The 23,754-nt window shown below is 40.4% G+C and overlaps 1 protein-coding gene across 1 annotated transcript; it reads left to right on the top strand.

Annotated features, from left to right (window-relative positions):
- Positions 1–1,850: 1,850 nt before the first annotated feature.
- Positions 1,851–21,931, top strand: VBP1 (VHL binding protein 1). The gene is made up of 6 exons (XM_068533942.1): positions 1,851–1,984; positions 5,451–5,575; positions 15,313–15,379; positions 16,347–16,445; positions 18,789–18,927; positions 20,859–21,931. The coding sequence occupies exons 1-6, from the start codon at positions 1,892–1,894 to the stop codon at positions 20,927–20,929; spliced, it is 594 nt and encodes a 197-aa protein (XP_068390043.1). The 5' UTR covers positions 1,851–1,891; the 3' UTR covers positions 20,930–21,931.
- Positions 21,932–23,754: the final 1,823 nt, after the last annotated feature.

A 23,754-nucleotide genomic window follows, 5' to 3' on the forward strand; every position in this document is an offset into this window, starting at 1 on the left:
TTCATTATATAACTACCAACAGTTTCATGTTTTTTAATTCTAACATAATGGTATTGTTTAATTTCATATTCGAAGTTTCTGTTACTACTATATAGAGTCTCCCCCTGTCATCCACCGCGTGTATTCCAAGGCCTCAGCCCTGGCACCCTCTAGTCCTACTGACAGTTCTACAGCTCCCAACCCCCGCTTCCTCTAGTCCAGCCCTCTTTCCAGTCCTCTAAACCCTCCGTGGGAGCCAGTCCGTCACCACTCAGTCCAGTTCAAAGCCCCGCCCACATTCCTCTGCCCCGCCCCTCTCCCCAGTCCTTCAACCCCCTACCTTCTCTCTAGTCCCCGGGTCCTCACATCTCTCCAGTTCTACAGGTCCGCCCAACTGTTTCACTCTTCCAGCTCCAGCCTCTTCTCTAGTACTCCCCTCTCCTGGCACCCGTCCTCTAGCTCGGTCCTCTGTCCCACCCACCTTCCTCATTCCTTCAGCCCCTCCTCATTACCCAACCTCTGGCCCCACCTCCCTCCTCATTCCTCAGGCCCTGTCATCTCCCAAGTTTTCCAGACCCTCCGGCTCCCCAGTCCTTTTGCCCCACCCCTCTCCCCCACTTTTGCAGTTTCATCCGCTCCCTCTTCGCACTTCTTCAGCCTCGCCTAGTTTCCTCATTGCTTTAGCCCTACTGTGTGGCAAGTACTTATTAGGTATTCTACATACATAATCTCATTTAATCTTTACAACAGCCTTGTTGGTACGTGTTGTAATTCTCATTTTAAAATGACTTACGTGGTGTCTTCACCTGTGCTCCTTTCCTACCCCGTAGGTCACGGTTATAACATTGATTCTATTATCTTACCAATCGTTCATTTTAAGTCCCTTTACTTGTCTGCAAACTAGGGGTGATATGAGGGACACTGAGCTGTGGGGTTTAAAGAACATGACTCAGTGATTTGCACATAGTTCGTTTTTATTAAATGTTAATCACTATTATTATATATGTGTCCCCACTAAGTAAGGAAACTGACATTTATCCTTTATTCAGACAGGGCCTGTCTCATGGTAGGCTTTGTGTGAGTGGATGAAGCACCGGTGTACTGTGAAGCACTACAGTGCAGGCAAACGCAGGAACAAACACGGTGGTTAGATGTCAGAAAACAGATAGAAGAATAATTACTTGCTTTCAAAGGGCTGCAGTGGTGGATGATCTTGGGGAATGCGTTGGGCCTAGAAGCATCGGAAGAGTTCTTAGGATTTTCTATGCACACTGTGAAGTTTTGAAAACGTTTGAGCTGGGGTGCTGAGAGTCTGATCAAAGGTGGCTTTCGGTAAATTGTGACAAAATGGGCGGAGTGTTTATTAGGATGAAGCCACTGGGTCCACCCGGAAGCAGGCACAAAACAAGTCCCCTTCAAGGGCCAGGAAGCTCGTGAATGTGGTGGGCCCAGAAAGACACCGAGACCCAGGCCCTGTGGTGGCGTCTAGATCCCGATTTGCTTGAATCCGAGAAGGGATCGGGTCGCTTCGAAGGCTATTCTGGAGAGTGCCGCGTGTTCTGGGGTGGTAGTGGGCTCCGTTCCGGCTTGGTCCCCGATTGTCAGGGTCCTCCAGCCAGCCCACCCACAAAACCCCCGGAGTCCCTTTTCCCAGGACTAGGTATTGGCCCTCCCAGCAGAGCCAGCTTCGCCTCGGCAGTCCTTCCACGCTTGTCAATCACCTGCGCGCAACCAATTAGAACCCAGAGGTTGGGGGACTCGCCCGACGGGTAAGGGGCGGCTACTTTCTGTGAGCCAATGAATGCGCAGTCTCACAAGCGAGGGGCGGGCCTGCCGTTGTGAGCGAGCCAGTCACAGGCCCCCGGCTACAGGCAGCTCGACAGGCCGTTAGTCGCGCGCTTGCTTCCCCAAGATGGCGGCCAGTAAGGATGATTGTGGTTTGGGAGAAGTGGCCGGAGGGAACGGGCGGCGGCTCCACCTGGGGATTCCTGAGGCCGTTTTCGTGGTAAGAGACACGCTGGTGCTCGGTATCTTGACGCTACGCTGTGGGCTACCCCTTCCTTCTTGGCCCCCAGCCCGGCCTCGGTTGTTGGGGGAAGGAATTGAGCTAAAGGACCGCGGAGAGAGCGCTCCGTCCGCTCTCCCCCTCCGTGCCAGGACCGACTGAGCTGTGTCAGGACCCGCCGGGGGGCGCGCGGTCCGAGAAGGCCCCAGAAGATGGGGGGGGGGGCGCGGGGCGAAGGACTCAGGAGCAGGAGCGGGAGCGGGGCCGCTCTCAGGGACCGTCTCCCCCCACCACCAGCCTATCCCCGACGCGGGATTTCGACCCTACTTCCCGGAAAAACGGAGGCGGTGAGAAGCTTGAGAGTCAGCCTAGATGCCGGGGAGGCCGATGCGCAGATGGTGACGGGGTACAGTGAGCAGGCAGAGGAGCTCAGGTGTGAACATAGGAAATGGCACCTAGTGTGTTGAAGGGCTGCGGTGGCCAGTTGCCTCGGAAGAAGGCGGAGGGGAACGTCGGACCGGGGAGACCTTGCAGGCCTTGTGTGGCCCGCTGGGCCCCTGCGGCTTTAGCCAGTCGGCCACGGGCGGTCACCAGGAGGTGTCTAAGTGAAGCCGCTGTGTAAGCACATTTGCTTTTAGCTAAACGGTCTTAACGACTTAGAGAACAAATCGTGTGCAGTTGAGAGAGGAAGCAGGGAATGCGATGTTGGAGGCTTCACAGAGCAGGGAGACCAACCCAAGGCCAAACAGAGGGAAACAAGTAGTGCTTTCAATCCTGTCCCCCCGTAAGGCTGTTCTCGAAATAGTATTTGGATATTATTTGAATAATGAGAGAAAACCTGAGTGGCCTTCCAGGCCAGTATCGCCCATCTTTCTCCACTCAGTTCTGCCTGAACTACTATAAAATCTTAATGGAAATTTCTCAACCTTTTGGTTTGTACCTATATTGCCTTGTCTCTACCTTTTTGTTCACGGTATCTTCCAGCCTTCAAAAGACCCATTTCTTTTATTTATTCTTTTATTTACACCACTTTTATATACATTCTGTGCATATTTGCATTTGCTGATTCGGTTTTGTACTATTTTCTTCAGTTATTTTGTTTTTTCTCCCTGAGCCGTGCCATTTATTTCTTTCCACTCATCTCCCAGGTAACTGTCAACAAGAGAGAAAATTTGTTGAATACCGGGCACTTTCCTAATGCTTTTACAAAACTGTAAGAGGCAGATACTGTTATTCTCATTTTGTACATGTTGAAACAGAGGCACAGAGCCCTTGAGTAACTTGCTCCAAGTCACCCAGGGTGTAAGTGAGTTCCCCAGGCTTTGAACTTGGGCAGTCTGTGGGGCTGCAGAGCTCTACTTCTATGCCATGCTCTGCCACTGGGAGGGAAGTTAGGTCATTATCTTGCCCCCTGTCATTTCTCCTGCCGCTAGCACAGTACCTGACACAGTATAAGCTCATAACTAAGTGTTGACTGAATTTCCATAGTGCCTTAAAATACCACACCCATGGTGCTCAGCCAGAGATGGCTTCAGAAATCTAATTCAGGAGGATAAACTTTATCAAAGGGCTTTATAAGCTGTTATCTTAAAATGTATTTTCCCTAAAATGTCACAAGTTATCTTTTCTAGACCTTAACATTTCTATCAATATGATATAATAAATAATCCAAATTTACATAAATATTTGTATGTTCCTAAACTAATCAGAATAGCATGGTATTATAGAAAGAACAGTGGTTTCTAAATAGAACAAGGTTTGAATCATGCCTCTACTTCCCAGTTGCTGCTTAATCTTGAGCATATTATTTTACAATCTGAGCCTCCGTTTCTTTAACTGAAATAGGAGTAACGGTAGTTAGAGTTGCCCCGAGAAACAGAGACTGTGCTTTCAGTATTGCAAGTAGATGCTTAATATATATTAGTTTCTGTGATGATAGTGGTTAAAAGTCACACCTTGCCTTTTCCCCATTCCCGTTGATGCAGTAATTTGTTTTCTTTCTCTTCTTTAATTGTCCCTTTCCCGCCTTGTCCATTTGTTGACCTCTCCATCTCTCAACATCTAGTTCAGATATGACCTCCCTGTAGTTTTTCCTGACCACCACCCCAAGATGGAATTCTTGGCACCTTTATCTGTTCACTTATACATAATCTAATGTTGAACACTTACTAGCTGTTGTGTACTCTTGTAAGTACTTTACACGTGCTAACTCATTTAATCCCCTGTGAGGAAAAGGTCCTTTTTTTCTTTTTACAGATGAGGAAATTGAGCCAAAGAGAAAGGTTAGATAACTTCCCCAAGGTCATCTAGTATGTGATGAAGCCAGCATTCAAACCAGGCAGCCCCTGTCTCTTAACCACAAACCTATGCTGCTGTAGTTAATTCTCCTCGCTAGAGTCTAAGCTTCTAATAACATGTGCTAAAAACTTTGACATTTCTCATCCTACAGTGAGCGTTCTAGGAAGATGCTATCTCCATTTTATCTCCAAAATGCATTTATCTGCATTTTAACTGCATGCATTTCATCTCCATGCAGAACTCAGCCATTGCCTCAGCCTCACCTTTTCAATTTCTTTCACAGTCTCTAGCTTGATTGCTTCATAGTTCACTCCTTTGCTGTGTTTCTCTTCTTTTTTCTTCTTGCCTTGCTTCTGCTGAAATACTCCCTTATAGCTAGTAAGCATGGATAAGAATAATGATGTAGAGATCCCAGAAACTGTGAGATCATTGAATTTAACTTAAATTGCAATGAAGGACTAAAGTTCTTTAAACTACTAGAAGGCTGTTACAGAATCTCCTTAAAGTTTCCATATAGTTTCACTTAGTTCCTGATCCTTAACTAATTAACTAGCTTTTCTTCAAGGACCAGCATGTGCAGTATACATTAAAAAAAATGCAGTTCAGTTTTATTGCTTTTCTTTTGCTTATTTATTCCTGTTACAAAAGATTGTTCAGTTTGCCTTTTAGGCTTACTTTATTTCAACCACTTGATACTCAAGGAAGCAGTTGTGACTTGTTTTGGGATCCTAATGAGCATATTTAGCATGATATCTGTGGCAGAACTTGTTGAGTTAAAAATTTCAGTAATAAAACCTATGATTTTGGCATACAGCCTGTTGAATCATTTTGTGGCTAGGGCACATGAGTAGGCAATGTGCTTGACTGTTGGTAATTTTCATATTTATTGCTAGTGCTGCATGGCGGATGTATAAAGCAGACAAGGTCATCTTTCTTTCCCTATATGTAAATAAAAAGAGGAAGGTGGAAGAATAATAAATTAGCTACATAATGTATGTGCACTGTCTGAAATGGTCTCTAACTTTTTATAACTACTTTTTTAGTTAAAAACAAGCCTTTGGAGAAAAAGAAACACAAGCTCTTTTTATGTTTAAAAATAAAGCTAAAGCAGTCAAAAATCAGAGGTATGGATTCTAAAATTTGTAATGTATTCTTTTTGATATTAAAGGAAGATGTAGATTCCTTCATGAAACAGCCTGGGAATGAGACTGCAGATACAGTACTGAAGAAGCTGGATGAACAGTACCAGAAGTATAAGTTTATGGAGCTCAACCTTGCTCAAAAGAAAAGGAGGTAAGTGCAAAATTTCTAAGTTTTTAAAATTAATATTGTATAGCTTAAACTTTTAGAAGATCGAGACATAATTTGCATACACATAAAATGTCTATGCGTTGAATGTTCAGTTTGATAAGTTTTGATAAATGTATCCACTTCTGTAACCATTGCCCAGATCAATATATGGAACATTTCTGTTACCTCAGGAAGTTTCCTCCTGCCCCTTTCCGCCCAACCCTGCGCACTCCCAGAGACAACCACTGTTCTGATTATTTTCACCATAAATTAGTTTTGTCTCTTCTTGAACTTCATATAAATGGAAGCATATAGTAACTACTGTTTTACGTCAGGCTTATTACACTTAGTATAATGCTTTTTGAGAGTCATCCATGGTGTTGTGTGTATCAGTAAATTAGTTTCTTTTTAGTGCTGAGTCATTTTCCATTGTATGTGGATGTACCACAGTTTTTGTCTGTTTTTATCTATTTGCTTGTCGATGGACATATGGTTTGTTTCCCCATTTGGTTTTAGGTCTTTGGGTGGACATATGTTTTCATTTCTCCTGGGTAATTATCCAAGGGGTAGAATTGCTGACTTGTATGGTAAGTGTATGTTTAATTTTATAAGAAACTGCCAAAAGTCCTCCTAGGTGGCTTTAGCATATTACACTGCCACCAGCAATGTATGGGAGTTCCAGTTGTTCTTCATTCTCACCATCACTTTGGTATTGTCAGTCTAAAGATGCTTTTGAAAACGTAATAGAATGAATATTGAAGTCCTTATTCCAAAGCATCTAGGATCGTAACATCTTAAATGTCTAGTTCATTCTTTTCATTTTGCCGATGAGATGAGAAACCCACAGAAGTTGTGACTTTGCCAAGACTTCATAAGTGATAGGGAAGGAGTATTCTTGCTCTCGATCCTTTATTCCCCTGTATGTTCATAGTAGCTTACGAAATCAATTCACAGTAATGAATACCTATAGATACCTGCTATACACATGTGACAGCATTCTTCTGTCAGTTGAATGTTTATGGAATTCCTAATAGGTGCCAGATACTGTTTTGGGTGAAATAAGGTCCAGTATCTGCTTTCAACAGGGTTATGGTCTAGGGGCATGATAGATATTTAAATAAGTACACAGAGTATAGCAGTCAAGGTGTTATGGTGCACAGTAATGAGTTAGCATAGGGGAACGGGTGATCTGAAGGGGGACAGAGGGATTCAGGGGAAACTTCCAAGAGAAGCAGATGGCCATGTAGAATTTTGAAGCCTGGTTATGAGTTTGGAGGCAGGCTCCAGTGAGGAAGGGTAGTCTGGGCGTGAGGGTACCACTTACGCAAAAATACAAAAGTTTGTTTTTAGATGAGAATTCCCTGGTGGTCCCGTGGTTAGGACTCCGCGCTTTCACTGCCGAGGGTGCGGGTTCAATCCCTGGTCAGGGAACTGAGATCCCACAAGCCACGTGGCGCAACCAAAAAAAAAGAAAACAACAAAAAACAAACCAAAAGTTTGTTTTTAGATATATTTTCTCATTTGATTTTGGTGACAGCTGAGGAAATTTGAATAGGGCTAGGCGTTAGATGATATGAAAAGTCATCCACATGGACAGATGAGGGGTGTTAATAGGAAAAAGGATAGAAAACACTATGAACATTATCTCTTCTTATTTGGGGAAAAAATGTGTGTGTGCACAGAAATACCTGGAAGAATTGACACTAATGTTATATTAACAGTGGTAATCTTTGGGTGGTGGGAAATGGCATTTTTCTTATTTTGCTTACCTGTATTCTTACTTTTCTACAATGTACATTTACTGCTTTTATAATAAAAGTTTATTTTAATTTCAAAAAGAAGCATAAAGCCATTGGCTTTGAGGTCATTTGCACGGAAGTTACAGATAGAGAAGAAAATGGACCTCAGGACCAAGCCTTGGGGAAGCGGAGGGAATCCGTGTGTCAAAGTTACCTTGGTAACTCTAGTACTGTGGAGGCATGTGGGATGGCTCCCAGGTCTGAGCAACTGGAAGGGAGAGTTACCACCATCTGAGAAGACTGTGGGTGGAGCAGGTTTGGGGGAAGATCAGGAGGAATTCAATTCTGGACACATTTGAGATGCCTTTTGGACATCCAGGTGGAGGTGTTAGGTAGACAGTTAAATATATAAATGTGACTTTTGGGAGCGATCTGGGCTGGAGATAAAAATTTGGGAGTCATTTAAAGCCAGGGGACTGAATGAGGTCCATCACCAAGAGAGTGCATCAAGTGAAGAGAAGATCAAAGATCTGGACATTGCAACAGTAAGAAGTTAGGGAGAAGAGGGAACATCAGCAAAAAAGACTGAAAAGAAGCTTTAAGTGAGGTCAGAAAAACTGGGAGATCATGGGGTTCTGGAAGCCTAGCTAAGAAAATGTATCATGGAGGAGGGAATGATCACCTGTGTCAAATGCTGCGGATGGCTCACCCAAGTGCGATAAGGACTGAGAATGGACTTGGACTTAGCAAAGTGGAAGTCATTGGTGTTCTGGATGGGAACAGTGTTGGCCCAGTGGTTCAAAGAAGAATGATGGCGACAGCAAATGTGGAAAACTTTTTTGAAGAGTTTTATTCATTTAACAATGGGTTGGTTGTCATTTTTTATTTGTAGGAATTCTTTATATATTGGATACTAGTCCTTTTAGGTTATATGTGAGAAATTTTTCTTGCTTTTGTAATTTGTCTTTTTTTTCCCCTTATGATTTCTTTTGATGAGTAGTTCTTAATTTAAATGTTTTAAGTCAAAAGTTCTCTTAGTAGTTAGTGCTTTTTGTGTATTGTTTAAGAAATCCTATTTTGTATTCCATGTTCAAAAAGACATACTCCTAAGTGTTCTTCTAAAAGTCTTAAAATTTTTCATTTTCATATCTAACTTCTTAATCCATCAGAAGTTTATTTTTATGTGTGGTATATGGTAGGCTTCCGATTTCTTTTTTTAAATGGAAGCACTGTGGATACACTGTTTGAGTCATCACCCTTTATTTTTAATGTAGTTTGATTTATTTAAGAATTTTTCCTTAATGGTTAGTGCTTTTTGTGTCCTATTTAAGAAATATCCCAAGTTCATGAAGATATTCTCTTAATGTTTTATTCTCAAAGCTTTATTGTTTTATCTTTCACATTTAGATTCATAATCTATGGGTTATTCAGAAGTATGTTGCTAAATTTCAAAGCAATTGTGGGATTTTCAAGCATGTTTCTTTGCCCTTTCTATTTATTATAAGTTGATAGTTGTATATGCAGTCTTGTTCATAGTCAGGTTTTTCTTCTCTTTCGTTTCTTTGTTTTTTTTTTCTCTTTTGGCAACATTGTTTCATAGGTTTGTGTATTGTTTCTCCATTAAGAGGCAGATAGTATCTAGTTGTTTCTTAGAATGATACTGAATTCCTAGATCTATTAATTATGAGTTGCAAAAAGATGATGTTCTAATTGTTATTTATTTTTTTATTTATTAATAAGCTGGCATATTTCCATAAAGAGAAATGTCCCTTCATGTACTCTTTGGTAAAAAGTGGCTGCAGGAAATCAGCTCACCTGTCACTTTGTTCCCTTGCAGGAATAGCCCTGTAGCTCCTATCACCTCAGCAGCTCTCTGCTACCTGAACAGTTAGAGGTGCAAATGCTAGCCTGCTGCCAGCTTAACCTGAAACAATTTCTATCCTTTTTTTTTTTTAAAGCTTTTTAGTCTATTCTATTAGGTGCATGCAATTTGAGAATTACAAAGTCTTCTTGGTGAATTTAACCCTATGTAAAATAATGCTTATTGTTTTAGTCAGTTTTGTTGGACACTTAGATACTCTGGCTTTCTTTTGGCTAATATTTTAAAAAAAAAAATTTATTAGAGTATAGTCGATTTACAATGTGCTAGTTTCAGGTGTACAGTAAAGTGAGTCAGTTATACACATACATATATCCATTCTTTTTTAGATTCTTTTCCCATATAGGTCATTACAGAGTATTGAGTAGAGTTCCCTGTGCTATACAGTAGGTTCTTATTAGTTATCTATTTTATATATAGTAGTGTGTATATGTCAATCCCAATCTCCCAATTTATCCCTCCCCCCTTCCCCCTCTGGTAACCATAAGTTTGTTTTCTACATCTGTGACTCTATTTCTGTTTTCTAAATAAGTTCATTTGTACCATTTTTTTTAGATTCCACATATAAGCAATATCATATGATATTTGTCTTTCTCTGAGTTACTTCGCTCAGTATGACAATCTCTAGGTCCATCCATGTTGCTGCAAATGGCATTATTTCATTCTTTTTTATGGCTAATATTCCATTGTATACATGTAACACGTCTTCTTTATCGATTCATCTGTTGATGGACATTTAGGTTGCTTCCATGTCTTGGCTATTGTAAATAGTGCTACAATGAACAGTGGGGTGCATGTATCTTTTCGAATTATAGTTTTTTCCAGATATATACCCAGGAGTGGTGGCTAACATTTTCCTGGTGTCTCTTTTCCAATCCCTTTTGTTTCAACTTATTTATTATTTATATTTAAGGGTGTTCCATGTAAACAACATATGGTTATTATTTTAAATCTTTTTAGATAAACTAATTTTTCTTTTTGGATACTTTCAAGGTTGTCATCTCTTTTGTTTTATCTGACTGTAATTTGTCTTTGTGAGGATATCTTTCTTAAATTCTTCCTTAACTAACTATATGTCAGCTTCCTGTAACCATGGATACCTGTGTGGATTGCTTTTATCTATAGAGGATTTTGCTTTTGCAGGAGCTGTGGGTCTTCATCAGCCTTGGACTGCTTGAGCCCTGTTCCAAGTTCTTGCACTTAATATATGAGCTCCCCCATTGAGCTGAGCGTCAGGGGCCCAGGCTCAGATCTACAGCTGGTATTGTCACCTGCCTTGAGATGCCTGCTTTTCTCTAGTCCTCACTGCTCAACTCAAAGCCTTTTCCAGTTTTATTCCCTTTTATTTTTTCTGAAAGTTCCCTCACCTCTGTGATACCAGCTGTGCAACAAAAACTGTTTCTGTGCTTGACTGAGTTGTTTTGCAGCAGATGGCTGTGTAGTTTGGATACTAACCTTTTCTTTACAGGTGTTGTAAATCTTTTGTTGCAGCCTGTCGTTTAACTTTACCTTCAGCTGTATAAGAAGCAGCAGCATAGCACAGGGAAATCGGCTTGGTGCTTGGCCATGACCTAGAGGGGTGGGATAGGGAGCGTGGGAGCGAGGCTCAAGAGGGACGGGATATGGGGACATGTGTATGCATATGGCTGATTCACTTTGTTATACAGCAGAAACTGACACGGTATTGTGAAGCAATTATACTCCAATAAAGATCTATTTAAAAAATACGTAAAGTAATTATTGATAGGTATATAAAAAAAGTTATTTAGTATTTCATTCTCTTGTGGTGAACTCTTTAACGCATGGATTATATGCGCTTTATCTTTCTCTAACTGGAAATTTTGTGATTATCATTTTTTCATTTTTTCTGTCATCTGTTAATTTTTCCCCTTCTCTCCTTCTGGGATTCCTGTTAATATGGATGTTGACTCTTCTAATTCTGCCTTCCCTGTCTCTTTATTATTTCCTCTCTTCTGCTATTTCGGTAATTTGTCTTTTGGCAATTAAATGGATATCTGTGAGTTCCTTATTTCAACCATTACACTTTTTATACCTAGTATTTTTGGTTGGTTCTTCTTACAGCTACTTGTTTCTTCTTCATGTTACCAATATCCTGTCTTTTCTCTTTGAAGTATTTTAAAATACTCACTGTATAATCTTGTAGAATTTGATTTTGTTTCATCTGGTACAGGTTGTCGAGTTTATTGTCTTTATTTTATTTTGTAGTTGAGTTTATCAGATTACCATTTTTTTCCCCATCAGCTCATATTCCCTCAGGGTTATCAGTTCCTTTGGCCATTAATGTGTGTGGGAACAGGAGTAATTCAAGCCCCTCCTGGTGGGCGGGGTTTACACTCTGCGGCACGGCCATTGGACAGATGCTGTTTCTCCCCAACCAGGTGCCTCGGCCTCTGGGACATTCTTTCCTCTGGGACATTCTTTCCGTGCCTCTGTCTTTGGCTGTTTTCACTGGCATCTCCCCTGGGAGGGGGAGTGGGCAAGGGGAACTGCTGGGGGCCAGCACCTGTGTTCTCAGCTCCTCAGCCTGACCTTCTCCCTGCCTTTGGCCAATTCTACTGTTTTTCTGCCCTGTAGCAGTGATGGGGTAGGTAATGTGATTCACCCACAGCAATTTAGAGGGAGGAAAAACACCTAAAAAGTTAACCCTTTAGCCTTAAATTCCCCCTTTGAAGACTTGATCCACTTCCCTTCTAAGCTGCTGTCTTGCCTCTCACTTCCCTACCCACTCCCAGGACCTAGAGATTTCCATTGTTCATAGAATAACAAAGATCTAGAACTGATCCAAGTGTCTGTTGATAGGAAGTGGATAAACAAGTTGTGTTATATTTGTAAATGGGTATTACACAGCAGTGAAAATGAATGAACAAATCTTAGGAACTTAATTGAGTTATAAAGCAAAACCCCAGAAAAATGCATACAACATGAGACTATTTGTATTAAGCTAAGAAACTAGCAAAGAATATATTGTTCAGGGTTACACATAAATGTGATGAAACTATTTGAAAAAGTAGAAAGACTGTAAACACACAGTTCAGGAGAGCTGCTGTCTTTTGGGACAGAGCAGGGTGGGGAGGGTGTATTGCTCAGACTTGCACAGTGGCCTGCGCTCTAGAGCCCGCGAGCCACAGCTACAGAGCCCGCGCGCCTAGAGCCCGTGCTCCGCAGCAAGAGAAGCCACCGCAATGAGAAGCCCGTGCACCGCAATGAGAAGCCCGTGCACCGCAATGAAGAGTAGCCCCCGCTCGCCGCAACTAGAGGAAGCCCGCGCGCAGCTATGAAGACCCAACTCAGCTATAAATCAATCTGTCAGTCAATCATAGAAATCATTTACATGACCAAAAAACTTGATCTGAACATACTAATGTTATATGTGTATCAGATATTTTATAAATGATTGCATGTAGATCTTTCTAGCATTTACCTGTATCAGCATATACAAAAATAAGCAAAATTGAGAGATCTACGACATCCATGCTGAATTGTAAAGCGTTCACAGAACATTAGCCTCCAAACTACGCTTTAAAAAAAATCAGTGCTAAGGGTGTGTTTCTCAATTCTTCACTGGGCTGTACTACCAGATAGTGATACTATTTTTTAAGCAGCAGGCTTATCTGACATATTTGCCGGGTCAGTAGCACACGCTGTAATAAAGTTTGCCGTGCTAACCTTCTTCACACATGATGTGACTTCCTTTATATAATTCAGGAAGTACATTTTCATTATCATATTTAAATTTTGTTTACATGCTGATCTCTAATAATATTTTGTTAAATGTATTTTGAAAGAGCCACAGCTTTGTTTTTGTATCCTTAGTCTGTTTTCTTACAGATTACATTGTGATTTGACAGGACTCCCAGAACTGTTTTGCACGTTTTTCCATGCAAAACACTTTAAAGCCTTGGGCAGCTTTAATCCAAAAAAAGAGCTAAAAATGTTTCATTCTTTCTTGTCTAAGTTTGACTTTGAGTGTTTTCAGCGTATTTTTATCTCTTATTTTCTTGTCAGTGAGATTGATTTCATTTGGGAATTAGTTGCTAGTAGTTTTTAAAAATTATTTTTAATACACTTTATTTTTCAGGCCAGTTTTAGTTTCATAGCAAACTTGAGCAGAAGATGCAGAGATTTCCTGTATAGCCCCTGCCCCGCCCCCACACACATAGCCTCCCCATTATCAGCACCCTTCACCGGAGTGGAACATTTGTTACAATTGATGAGCCAAGATTGCTATGTTATTATTAACTAAAGTCCAGAGTTTACATTAGCGTTCACCCTCGTGTTGTACGTTCTGTGGGTTTGGACACATGCACGATGGTCGTGTATCCACCATTACAGCATCATCAGGGTAGTTTCACTGCCCTAAGAATGCTCTGTGCTCAGCATGTTCATGCCTCCCTCGCCCTCCTAAACCCCTGGCAACCACGGATCCTTTTACTGTCTCCATAGTTTTGTCTTTTCCAGAGTGTCTTATAGGTGGAATCATACAGTCTGCAGCCTTTTCAGGTTGGCGTCCTTCGCTTAGTCATATGCATTCAGGGTTCCTCCATGGCTTTTCGTGGCTTGATAGATCATTTCTCGTTCGCAGTGAACACTATTCCATTGTCTGGATGGACCACAGTTTATTTCTCCATTTGCCTGCCAAGGTCATCTTGGTTGCTTCCAAGTTTTGGCAATTATGAATAAAGCTTCCATAAGCATTAGTGTGCAGTTTTTGTGTGGACCTAAGTTTTCAGCTCCTTTGGGGAAATACCAAGGAGCATGATTGCTGTATCATATGGTGAGAGTATTTTTACTTTGTAAGAACCTGACAAACTGTCTTCCAAAGTGGCTGTTGCTCCACATCCTCACCAACATCCGGACTTGTCAGTATTCTGCATTTTGGCCATTGTAGTAGGTGTGTAGCGGTATCTCGTTTTAATTTAATTTAATTAATTAATTAAATCTTTTCGTATGCTTATTTGCCATGGGTATGTCTTTGGTAGGGTATCTGTTAAAGGCTTTGGTCCATTTTTTTAATCCAATTGTTCATTTTCTTATTGTTGAGTTTCGAGAGTTCTTTGGGTATTTTGCATACCAGTCCGTTATCAAACGTGTCTTTTGCAAATAAATATTTTCCCACAGTCTGTGGCTTGTCTTTTTGTTCTCTTGACAGGGTCTTGTGCAGAGTGGAAGTTGTTAATTTTAATAAAGTCCAGCATATCAATTATTTCTTTCATGGATTGTGCCTTTGGTGTTGTATCTAAAAAGTCATCACCATACCCAGGGTCATTTAGGTTTTCTCCTGTGTTATCTTCTAGGAGCTTTATAGTTTTGCATTGTACCTTTAGGTATGTGATTCATGTGGACTTAAGTTCTGTGAAATGTGTAGCGTCTGTGTCTAGATTCATGTGTTTTATGTGTGGATGTCCAGTTTTTCCGGGCTAGTTGGGTTTCTAGTAGCTATGATAGAACTTACCTGTTGAGTCTGATCAGTCTCATCATGTCCATTGTTTTCTTAAGTTTCTTGTGTTCAAACAGTGATCCATTTATAATTTTAAGAACAGTTGTTACCTAACTTGAAAAGAAAGTATTTTTCAACATAAAAGTTAAAGAAGAATTACCCAAAGCTTAAAAGAATCGCCAGGTTGTGCTGGATCTTACTGTGGTGTGTGAGGCATTCAAGCGCTTTCACAGTGTGGGAAGCGCAGGCCTGTGACTGAGGGAGTTGGTGGTTTTCAATTTAGAATATAGTAGCTGAATGCATGTTATTTTAAAAATGAGTATTTAAAATGCAATTCTAATTAAATGTAGAACCTCTGAATCACCTCTGTGGAATATGATGTTCTCTAGAAATGTTGACTAATGATGGGGGGTTTGACGTATAGAACAGGACTCTGTGCACAGTAGTCATTCCGTAAATATTTGCTATTATATCTAAGTATTTTAATATGTCTGAAACATCTTAAATATTTTAAGAAACAAAATTTATTAAATATCTTACAGATAAAGTATCTTAAATAGTTCATATTTATAAATTGTCCTCAAAACATATCAGTAGAAAATGCAAAGCTAGCAAGACTGCGTCCTGGTGCCAAATACTAAGTTAACCTTTTTCTTATTCACAGGCTAAAAGGTCAGATTCCTGAAATTAAGCAGACTTTAGAAATTCTAAAGTACATGCAGAAGAAAAAAGTAAGTGCATTTTTCTTTGTAAACATGAGCAAACCAGGATACTTCAGCAGAGACATGTGTTCCTTGACTCCTTGGTCACTGGTATTTGAACCAGTCCTGAGCACGTGTACTGACGTCACAGACAGACATGTGGCTTTCCGCCAAAAGTCAGGTTTAATTCTAGGACCCACACTTCTTGGGGTATTTTACTTATATGTAGTATCTGCAGAACTTAAATGCAATTTGAAATTATTTTAAGTACAAAAAGGAAACGTCATTTTGAGGTAGCAGCATCTAACAGTTTTTGTTGTTGTTATTGTTATTGTTCTCTCTGCGAATAAGGAGTGAGTCCAGTACTTATAGAGCTGGACAGAATTTTAGAAATGACGTTTCAGGTTCTCATGTCACAGCTGAGGCAACATTTGCGAAGAGGTTACACCTGACCACTGTTACATAGCTAGTTACTGGCAGAACTGGATTTGGGACTCTTCCAAGTCCTCATCCAATATTTGTTACATGAGCAGGCTGTAAAAGTTGAATGTCATAAGTATATTGTATTAAAAATATTATGTGTATGTGTATGTATATATGATTTATTACTTGACTGGTAGAATAACTACATTTCTAGTATGTTTTTTATGTCATGAACTTAATAAGAGGCTTCAGAAAACTGGTTGTTGAGCATGAAGCACTGATGAAGTAATAATAGGTAGCGCTTGTCTAGTGCTTACTCTTGTGCCAGGCACTGGGGTGTGTGTGTGGGGGGGTGTGAGTGTGTGAGAACTCTGCTTGCCACAGCCTTCAGAGCTGAGCCAGAACGCACAGGCCTCCCTGCGCATCCGTCTGGCTCCAGCATTCCTTTCTTTACCACTCTACTTAGTCTGCGTGATAGGACTGTTTTAAATGGCTTAGGTTCAGCTCTGTGATCTCTTCCTTATAACCTTGGTGTGAAAATGGACTGTTTACAGTACTGTCATTGTTTTTGAAGGAGTCCACCAATCCACTGGAGACCAGGTTCTTACTGGCAGATAACCTGTATTGCAAAGCTTCAGTTCCTCCTACTGATAAAGTGTGTCTGTGGTTGGGGGTAAGTAAATGTAATAGCCACAGCTTCCTTGGCTGACGTTTGTAGAGCGTTATTGTTGAAGCTGTGGAAGGAACGAAGGGGTGGCATTCAGGGGGATCGGGGTGTGAGGAAGATTGCCGCGGAAACACGCTCGAGTCCCTCCCAATCAAAACAAGACGGACCAGAGCCCTGCTTCCCCTCCAGCTAATGCTTTAGCTCTTAAATGTAACAGAAGGTGCTGTTGAACCGTAGAGAGATGTTTCTTCATCATCAGAGTTTGTTAGTTCTAGAAAGATCTCTAAATTTGAGGGGGCAAGGATTATTACAAAAACCTTGAGGTCAGAACCCGTTTTTAAGAATCATATATTTCAATTTTGATGATTTCACAGACCTTCTCTGTGATTTTTTCGTATTTTACTCCTCTCAGTCCCATGATCGACCAGCCAAGCCATTCCTGACTGTCCAGCTAGCTATCCCTAGGTCTTGTTACCTCAGGCAAGTTCCCATACAAAGCAGCCAGTCACGACTGCTCTCAGCTCTCCCAACTGGGAGGATTTCCGCTTGCTATCCTGTAGAGTCATCCCTGAGAGGCAGTCTCGTGCCATGAAAGATAGGCAGATTCGTACATGGAAACTCACTTCTCTGTCCCTTAGTTCCTCCTCCTGATTTCTGTTAGCTGTAATCTTTTCAGAGTTTGCACATTTACTTCTACAAGCATAACTCCCGTACTTGTTTAGTTTTAGTTCTGTAAATGGAACAGCTACCCACCCAGTAGCCCAGATCCTAGGGGTTGTTGTCCTTTGTTTCTCTTTCCCTTGGCGCACATTTAATCAGCAAGTGGCGATAAGATGATTTCATAAACTAGACTGGGACAACAGGGAGCGAGAGAGACAGAGAGAGATAGAGAGAGAGAGAGAGAATTACGGCTGGAGCCCACCTTACACGAGGGTGAATTCCAAGTGGATCACATGTGAAATGTGTGATGAAATACTGACACCATCAAAATTGTAGGCCAAGTCACAGATAACTTATTTGGAGCCCTGAAATAAGGATGGTTTTTCAGGCCTCAAAACTCAGAAACCATGAGCAAAGTCAAAAGACAATCAACAGGAAAAATATTTGTAACTCATATCGCAGGCAAAGGACTAACAGGTTTGCAGGGTGACTTGGAGTTGTGTTTTGGGCATGTCAGTCTTGAGGTGACTATTAGACCGTCAAATAGAGAGGCTGATCAGGCAGTATTTAGGGGTGAATCAACTAAGGAGATATACTTGGCACAGGGTACTTCCTGAATGAATGATTGATGTTTTTTGACATGAATGAAGTGTTTTTAAATGTATTCGATTTTCTCTTGTTAAAAGTAAGCAAAGTATAGAAATTTTCTGGAAAAGAAAAAGTAATAAGAAGCATCAGTCATTGAGAAATGAGATTGTGGGTCTGGGTTTAGAGAGGGATTTACTCTGCACTGAATATTTTTAGTCCAATCTGAATTTTTATACAGTTTTCTAATTATCATGGATTGGCATATTCAGTCAATAAGAATGTAGCACCTACTTTGCGCTAAGCACTTTCATGTTGTCTCATTTAATTCTTCCAACAATCCTTTGAGTAATTTTTAAATTCCATTTGTCAGATAAGGAAAGTGGTTCAGGAAATGCCCGGTGTTAAGTCAGGTGCTAGGAGTATGGTTCCCCCTGTGTCAGCATTTACTCTGGAGGTAGGAAGGGGGCAGTAAAAGCCAGCTGTTTCTCTCAATGGATCAAATGTAGATAATACATATGTTTTTGAAAACTTTTGGTATCTTAAGCTCAGAAACAACTATTTCAGTTGATCTGAATGTAATACTATTTGGTGTCACAATAGAGCTAGTAGAAAGATAGGATTTGGTAACTAAAGGTACTGGTTCTTTTTTTTTTTTTTTTTTTTTTTAAGGTACTGGTTCTTACGGTAATTCTTCCATTTATGTAGTATCCCCGAAAGCGTAGGTAACCTGACCTCTTGGCGCCTCTGTTTTCTTAACTGTAGAGAAGGTAACTTGCCTCACCACGGTTGTTATGACGAGTAAATGATAAAATGTATGTGAATATATTCTCTAAACCAGGGGTCAGTAAATGTTCTGTTAAAGGCCAGACAGTAAATATTTTTGGTTCTGCAGACCACACGGTCTCTGTCACAAGTAGTACTTAGCTTTGCCACTGTAGCATGCACGTCTAAGTGAATAAAGAAATGGCTGGGTTTCAATAAAACTTAGGACAAAAGGCGGCCGGCCGGATTTGGCCCAAGGGCTGTAGTTTGCCAACCCCTGCTCTAACCTGTAAAGCACTGGGTCAGTGTTCGGACATTGTCATGCTTTTCTGTCTTCAGGCGAATGTAATGCTTGAATATGATATTGATGAAGCTCAGGCGTTGTTGGAAAAGAATTTATCGACTGCCACAAAGAATCTTGATTCTCTTGAGGAAGACCTCGACTTTCTTCGAGATCAATTTACTACCACAGAAGTCAGTATCCTTTCCTAAAAAAAGGCAAAGGGTGGGGGGGAAAGGAGAAAGATGCTTTCAACGTTCTTACATGCATTGCTTTAATGAAAAGAATGTCCTTATTCTTAGACTGATGTTAAGTTGCAGATTTTATGGGAGTAGTAAATGACATACTTGGAACTAATATTTAATAACTTTATAGATAGACTAATCTGAATTTGAAGTGTGAAAGTGTGGAAACAGCAAAGTCGATTTAGCAAATGAGTATTTTTCTTTCAAATATTTTCTCAAGACATCTTCATAGCTAGTCAAGTAGTGTATTTATTAAGGGTCTCCTGTGTTCCTGCAACTGTACTCAGCTGTATGGGGCATGGGCTGGTGAGAGGATCAGTGCAAAACAAGAAGAGTGGCGAAGTCTTGCTCTGTTACAACTGCACGTGTGAACCTGCTGAATGATCGTCTCACAGCAAAATATAAGTAAATTCACTTCATGTACTCAACACCAAGGCAGTTTAAAGTTAGGGAAAGATAGGTGTGGGCTGGAATTAGTTCAGAGCAGGCTTTGAGAAGATAGGACTGAGACGGTATTTAAGGCAGAGAGAACAGGCAGCGGCAGGTATTCTGCTCGAGGGGGAGGGCTCGCATGTTGACCCAGCCGCTCGCACCTGTCGCCTAGTCGTCGGCCCCGCACAGTCACCCAGCACAGAAACGTGGGAGTCGACCTTCGCTCCTCTCTCTTTCATCACCAGAAGCCGACTAATCAGCAGATTCTTGTCAGCTTTCCCTTGTAAACCTCTCTGTCCACTGCTGTTACTCTCATTTTGGCCTTCTAGAAGCTAGACTCAGTAGTTTTCTAGTCTGGTTTCCTCACATCTGTCCTTTACACTGTCTCCACCACGAATTCACTGAGTCACACTTGTTTTTATTCCTCTGGTTATAATGCTTCAGTGCTCTTTGTCACATGCAAGGTGCGCACGTGGGCGCCCTCTCCCAGTGTACCCAAGTTCCAAATAACCCCGATCGGTTTCTCTCGGCCCCCAAATGTGCTGTGTCCTTTGTCCACACTTGGTTCCTCCTGTCTACACTGATTTCCCCCTGTTTACCTGGGTTCCTCTGTTTTATCTTTCACATGTCGGCTCAAGCAGCAGAACATTTCTGGACATTTTCCTCTGTGCTCCCGGTGCACGTTGCACGTAGTGCTTTATTCTTTTTCATGCCAGACTGGGAGCTCTTCAAGTGTAGGAGCTCCACTTTCTCTCTCTCCTCCACAGCACGTAGCACATGACAGGTGTTGAGGGGTTGGTGAGGGAAGGCAGGCCTGTTTGAGGCCTAGAGCAGGAGTTGGCACGTGACTGGTAATGTGGAGACTTCATTCAGACAAAATAAAAAAACTATAACATTCCCAGAAGATAACATTGGAGAAAATCTAGATGACCTTTAGTACAATGGTGGCATTTTGGATGCACCCCCAAAGGCATGATCCATGAAACAAATAATCGATATGTGAAGGCCTACGCAGGGTGGTGTTTGTGGAAAGGAAAAGATGTAGATGCTTAATAAATTGGGTGAATGTCCTGTTAGCCAAACAGAGGGTAAGAGATAAAATGATTGATAATTGTAATAATTTAAACATTACATGTCAGTGTATGCTTTGAACTACCTTTGAAATATCATGGATGAGGGGCTCTCTATAAAACTGTTGACAGTGTCAAGCACATATTTGTTAAATATAATACCATAGTTGACTAGATATGCTAAACAATTATTGATTTGAGGCCTTGACTTGATTTTGGTGTAATTTTGTTCCCTTTTTTGGCAGATGATACTACACCTTGCTGTAGTCACTAGTATTTTGTGTGTGTGATTTCTGTCTTTGATTCAGTGTGTGAATGAATACTTAGTCGTTGAATGTTATCTTTAGAATTGCATTTGCATTTTCTTTGACAAATCTTGCAGATATGGCCAGGGTTTATAATTGGGATGTAAAAAGAAGAAACAAAGATGATCCTACCAAGAACAAAGCATAATGCTGGCAATTAAAAATGTGGTTCAATTTTCCAAACATGTTATTTTAAATACCCCAAAGTTTATCCTTAAAAGTTGACATAACTTTAAATAATTTTTAACAGCAAGAATGACTAAAATTTTAAAAAAAGATAAACACCACTTTATTTATTTATAAAAACAAAATTAGTTTCAAATATTTTATGAAATTTGCAGTATTTTTATTTTTATTTTTTGCATTTCCAACAAAGTAAATGCTGCTTTCATCATTTTGTTTGTTTGTTTGTTTGTTATAAGAAAAGTCTTAGCTGAAATGGCTGAAAACTGTGAGATATGCTATAGAAGCTGAATTTTTGGACAGTTGAGCACATTTTACTTTTTCTTTATTGGCTGGTGTTACTCTCACTTGTGATGTGGTTAAACCAGTTTAGAGGTAGGAAAAACAGTTGGAATATTTGAAAAATTGTTTTTCTTTAGCACACGTGGGGCTTTATGGTCCTCTGTTGCTGTTATTTGTCCTATGTAAATGCAGTTTCATGAATTACTGCTTAGCCAATAACTATGATAATATTCTGTACTTTTCAGGAAGTGGTAATTTGCATTCCTAAACAGTAAGAGGGCTATTGAGACAACGCTTTCTAACCCGATATAAGTGCACAGAGCCTTTGCAACGCTAACATAAAGGAGATCTTGGCCAACATGAAATAACAAAATTACGCACTGAAAACTCTTGCCTGAGGCGATTTTGTACTTCTTAACAGTTCCCCAAAGCAGCTGAACAGGAATATTAAGATAAATATAAATCTGTGATGGTTTAAAGGAGTTGTGAGCTTTTTAATTCATGATAATACTTCGTTAGAGTGTTAGAAGATCCCTATGGAAAGCCACTGGTACAGTGGCTAGTACTGGGTGATACAGATTCTGGTAAAAACACAAATGTATTATTCCATCTCCATGTCGTAAAGAGTATACTTGTACAATGTTTTGTACTTGTATTTCATGATATTAAAACAGTGAAGTTAAAACTGTGGCACAGTACCTTTTTTTATGTTATACTTTCTAAAATTAACATGGGTCTTTTCACATACTCGTGAAGTTTATTTACTTACACCATAACTAGCGGTGTCCCAAGAACCTCTTATGTTTGTAGAAACAACGTAAGATCCCTTTGGAAGGAATATAGATAAACAATTGAGAAGTTAAATCTGAAAGATAGCAAAGTTCCTTGTCAATTTTTCTTTCATAATTTTAAATTCCCATATTTTAGAATTTGAGGTTTGTAAGCGTCTTGATATATTTTAAGTGCTACTTCTTCCCAAACTTTATTATGGTAAGTATATTGGTATAAGATGTCCCTGTTAATATTAGGATAGGAATGATTTGCTCAGAAGATCTTAATTTTGTCTTACTTTAAGTCCGTGAAAATCTAAATACGAATTTTTAGGTATTCCAGGCAATATGAGGAAACAGCTCTTTTTTTAGAGATGTGAATTACAGAGCAGAAATTAAGTTAATTATTCAACAAATATACATAAGCGCCCAGTATGTGTCAGAAACAGTATTAGGCTCTGTTAATTAAATAAAAGATATTTAAATCTTGCCTTTGCTAGAAAGTTTCTCTTATAACAGTCTACATTTTCAGAATAACATAACCATCCTGATTTGACATGATATTTTCAAGCTTGATATTAGGATAGTAAACCCGAAAAGATAATGAGCACAAGATTGACTACAGAAAGTGATACTGAGTAACAAACGTGTTGGAAATGCGACTGAAATGTAACTATTTTTCCACTGTAAACATGTTCATTTGAGAAAGTTTAGAGAATAGGAAAAAAAAGACATTTAAGTTCCACTTGCAGTCCGCCCTAATGATTCTGTGGCTTCCATTTCTTTTTCTATGCATAGGTTTTTTAAAAACATAGTTGAAATAATTTTGTCTGTATAATTTTTATCCTACTTTCTTTACTTATTATGGAATTTGCTTATTATATACTGCTTTTAAATTAACATTATTTTACTGGTTTCATAGTATTCTAATAGGTAAACTCTAGTAAACTGTGATTCACAGACAATTGGTTGTTTTAAAATTTTTTTCTGTAAGTAGGAAATAACTCAGCAGTTTGCATTTTTACAGAAGGATTTTTCTTTTATTTAGGATTTTTCCTGGGATTAGATTACCAAAAATGGAATTATGGAGTCAAAGATTATAGCATTTTATTTTCTGGGGTTAACTGAGAGTGGTTTGGTCAGTAGCAACAGCAGGGGATGATGGGAGGCACAGTTGATCATCCTTGCTGCCCCTATAGACGCTGACCGCCACAGCTGCGTAGCCAGAGTGAAACCCAGATCTGGTTCCTGGGTGAATTTCCTTCCCTCTGTACCATGGTGCCTTGCTCTTATTTAGAAACACCTAATAATTCATTAAGTTCAATCCCTTAATGAATGCATACTCTCCTTTCTTTGTGTGTTTGCTATTCTCTGCCCTAAACCTCATGATACCTTTAAGGGTGTTGAACCGTTTCTGAAAGGTTGTTCTTGGTTGGTTCTGAAGACTCTGCTGAGAGCGTGTGCAGCACTCACCACAGCTGGTGTTGAGTTCGACTGCACGTTAAACTCACAAGACCCGGATAGGCCACGTCTGACACCAGTTTGCTCTGAAGGACACAGGACAGGCAAGACACCGTGGGCACCATGCCAGGGGGCAGCTTTAGGCACAATTCTGATGTCCCCACAGGTGGCCACAGGAGCCGCCCTGGCTTAGAAGCCATCAGAGAGCACTCTGCCTTGTAACAGCCAGGGTCAGGGCCCAGGAACGATAGGCCCACTGCACTCAGGGACCCTGAGC

This window comes from Eschrichtius robustus, chromosome X (assembly GCF_028021215.1).
Source record: "Eschrichtius robustus isolate mEscRob2 chromosome X, mEscRob2.pri, whole genome shotgun sequence".
Lineage (NCBI taxonomy): Eukaryota > Metazoa > Chordata > Mammalia > Artiodactyla > Eschrichtiidae > Eschrichtius > Eschrichtius robustus.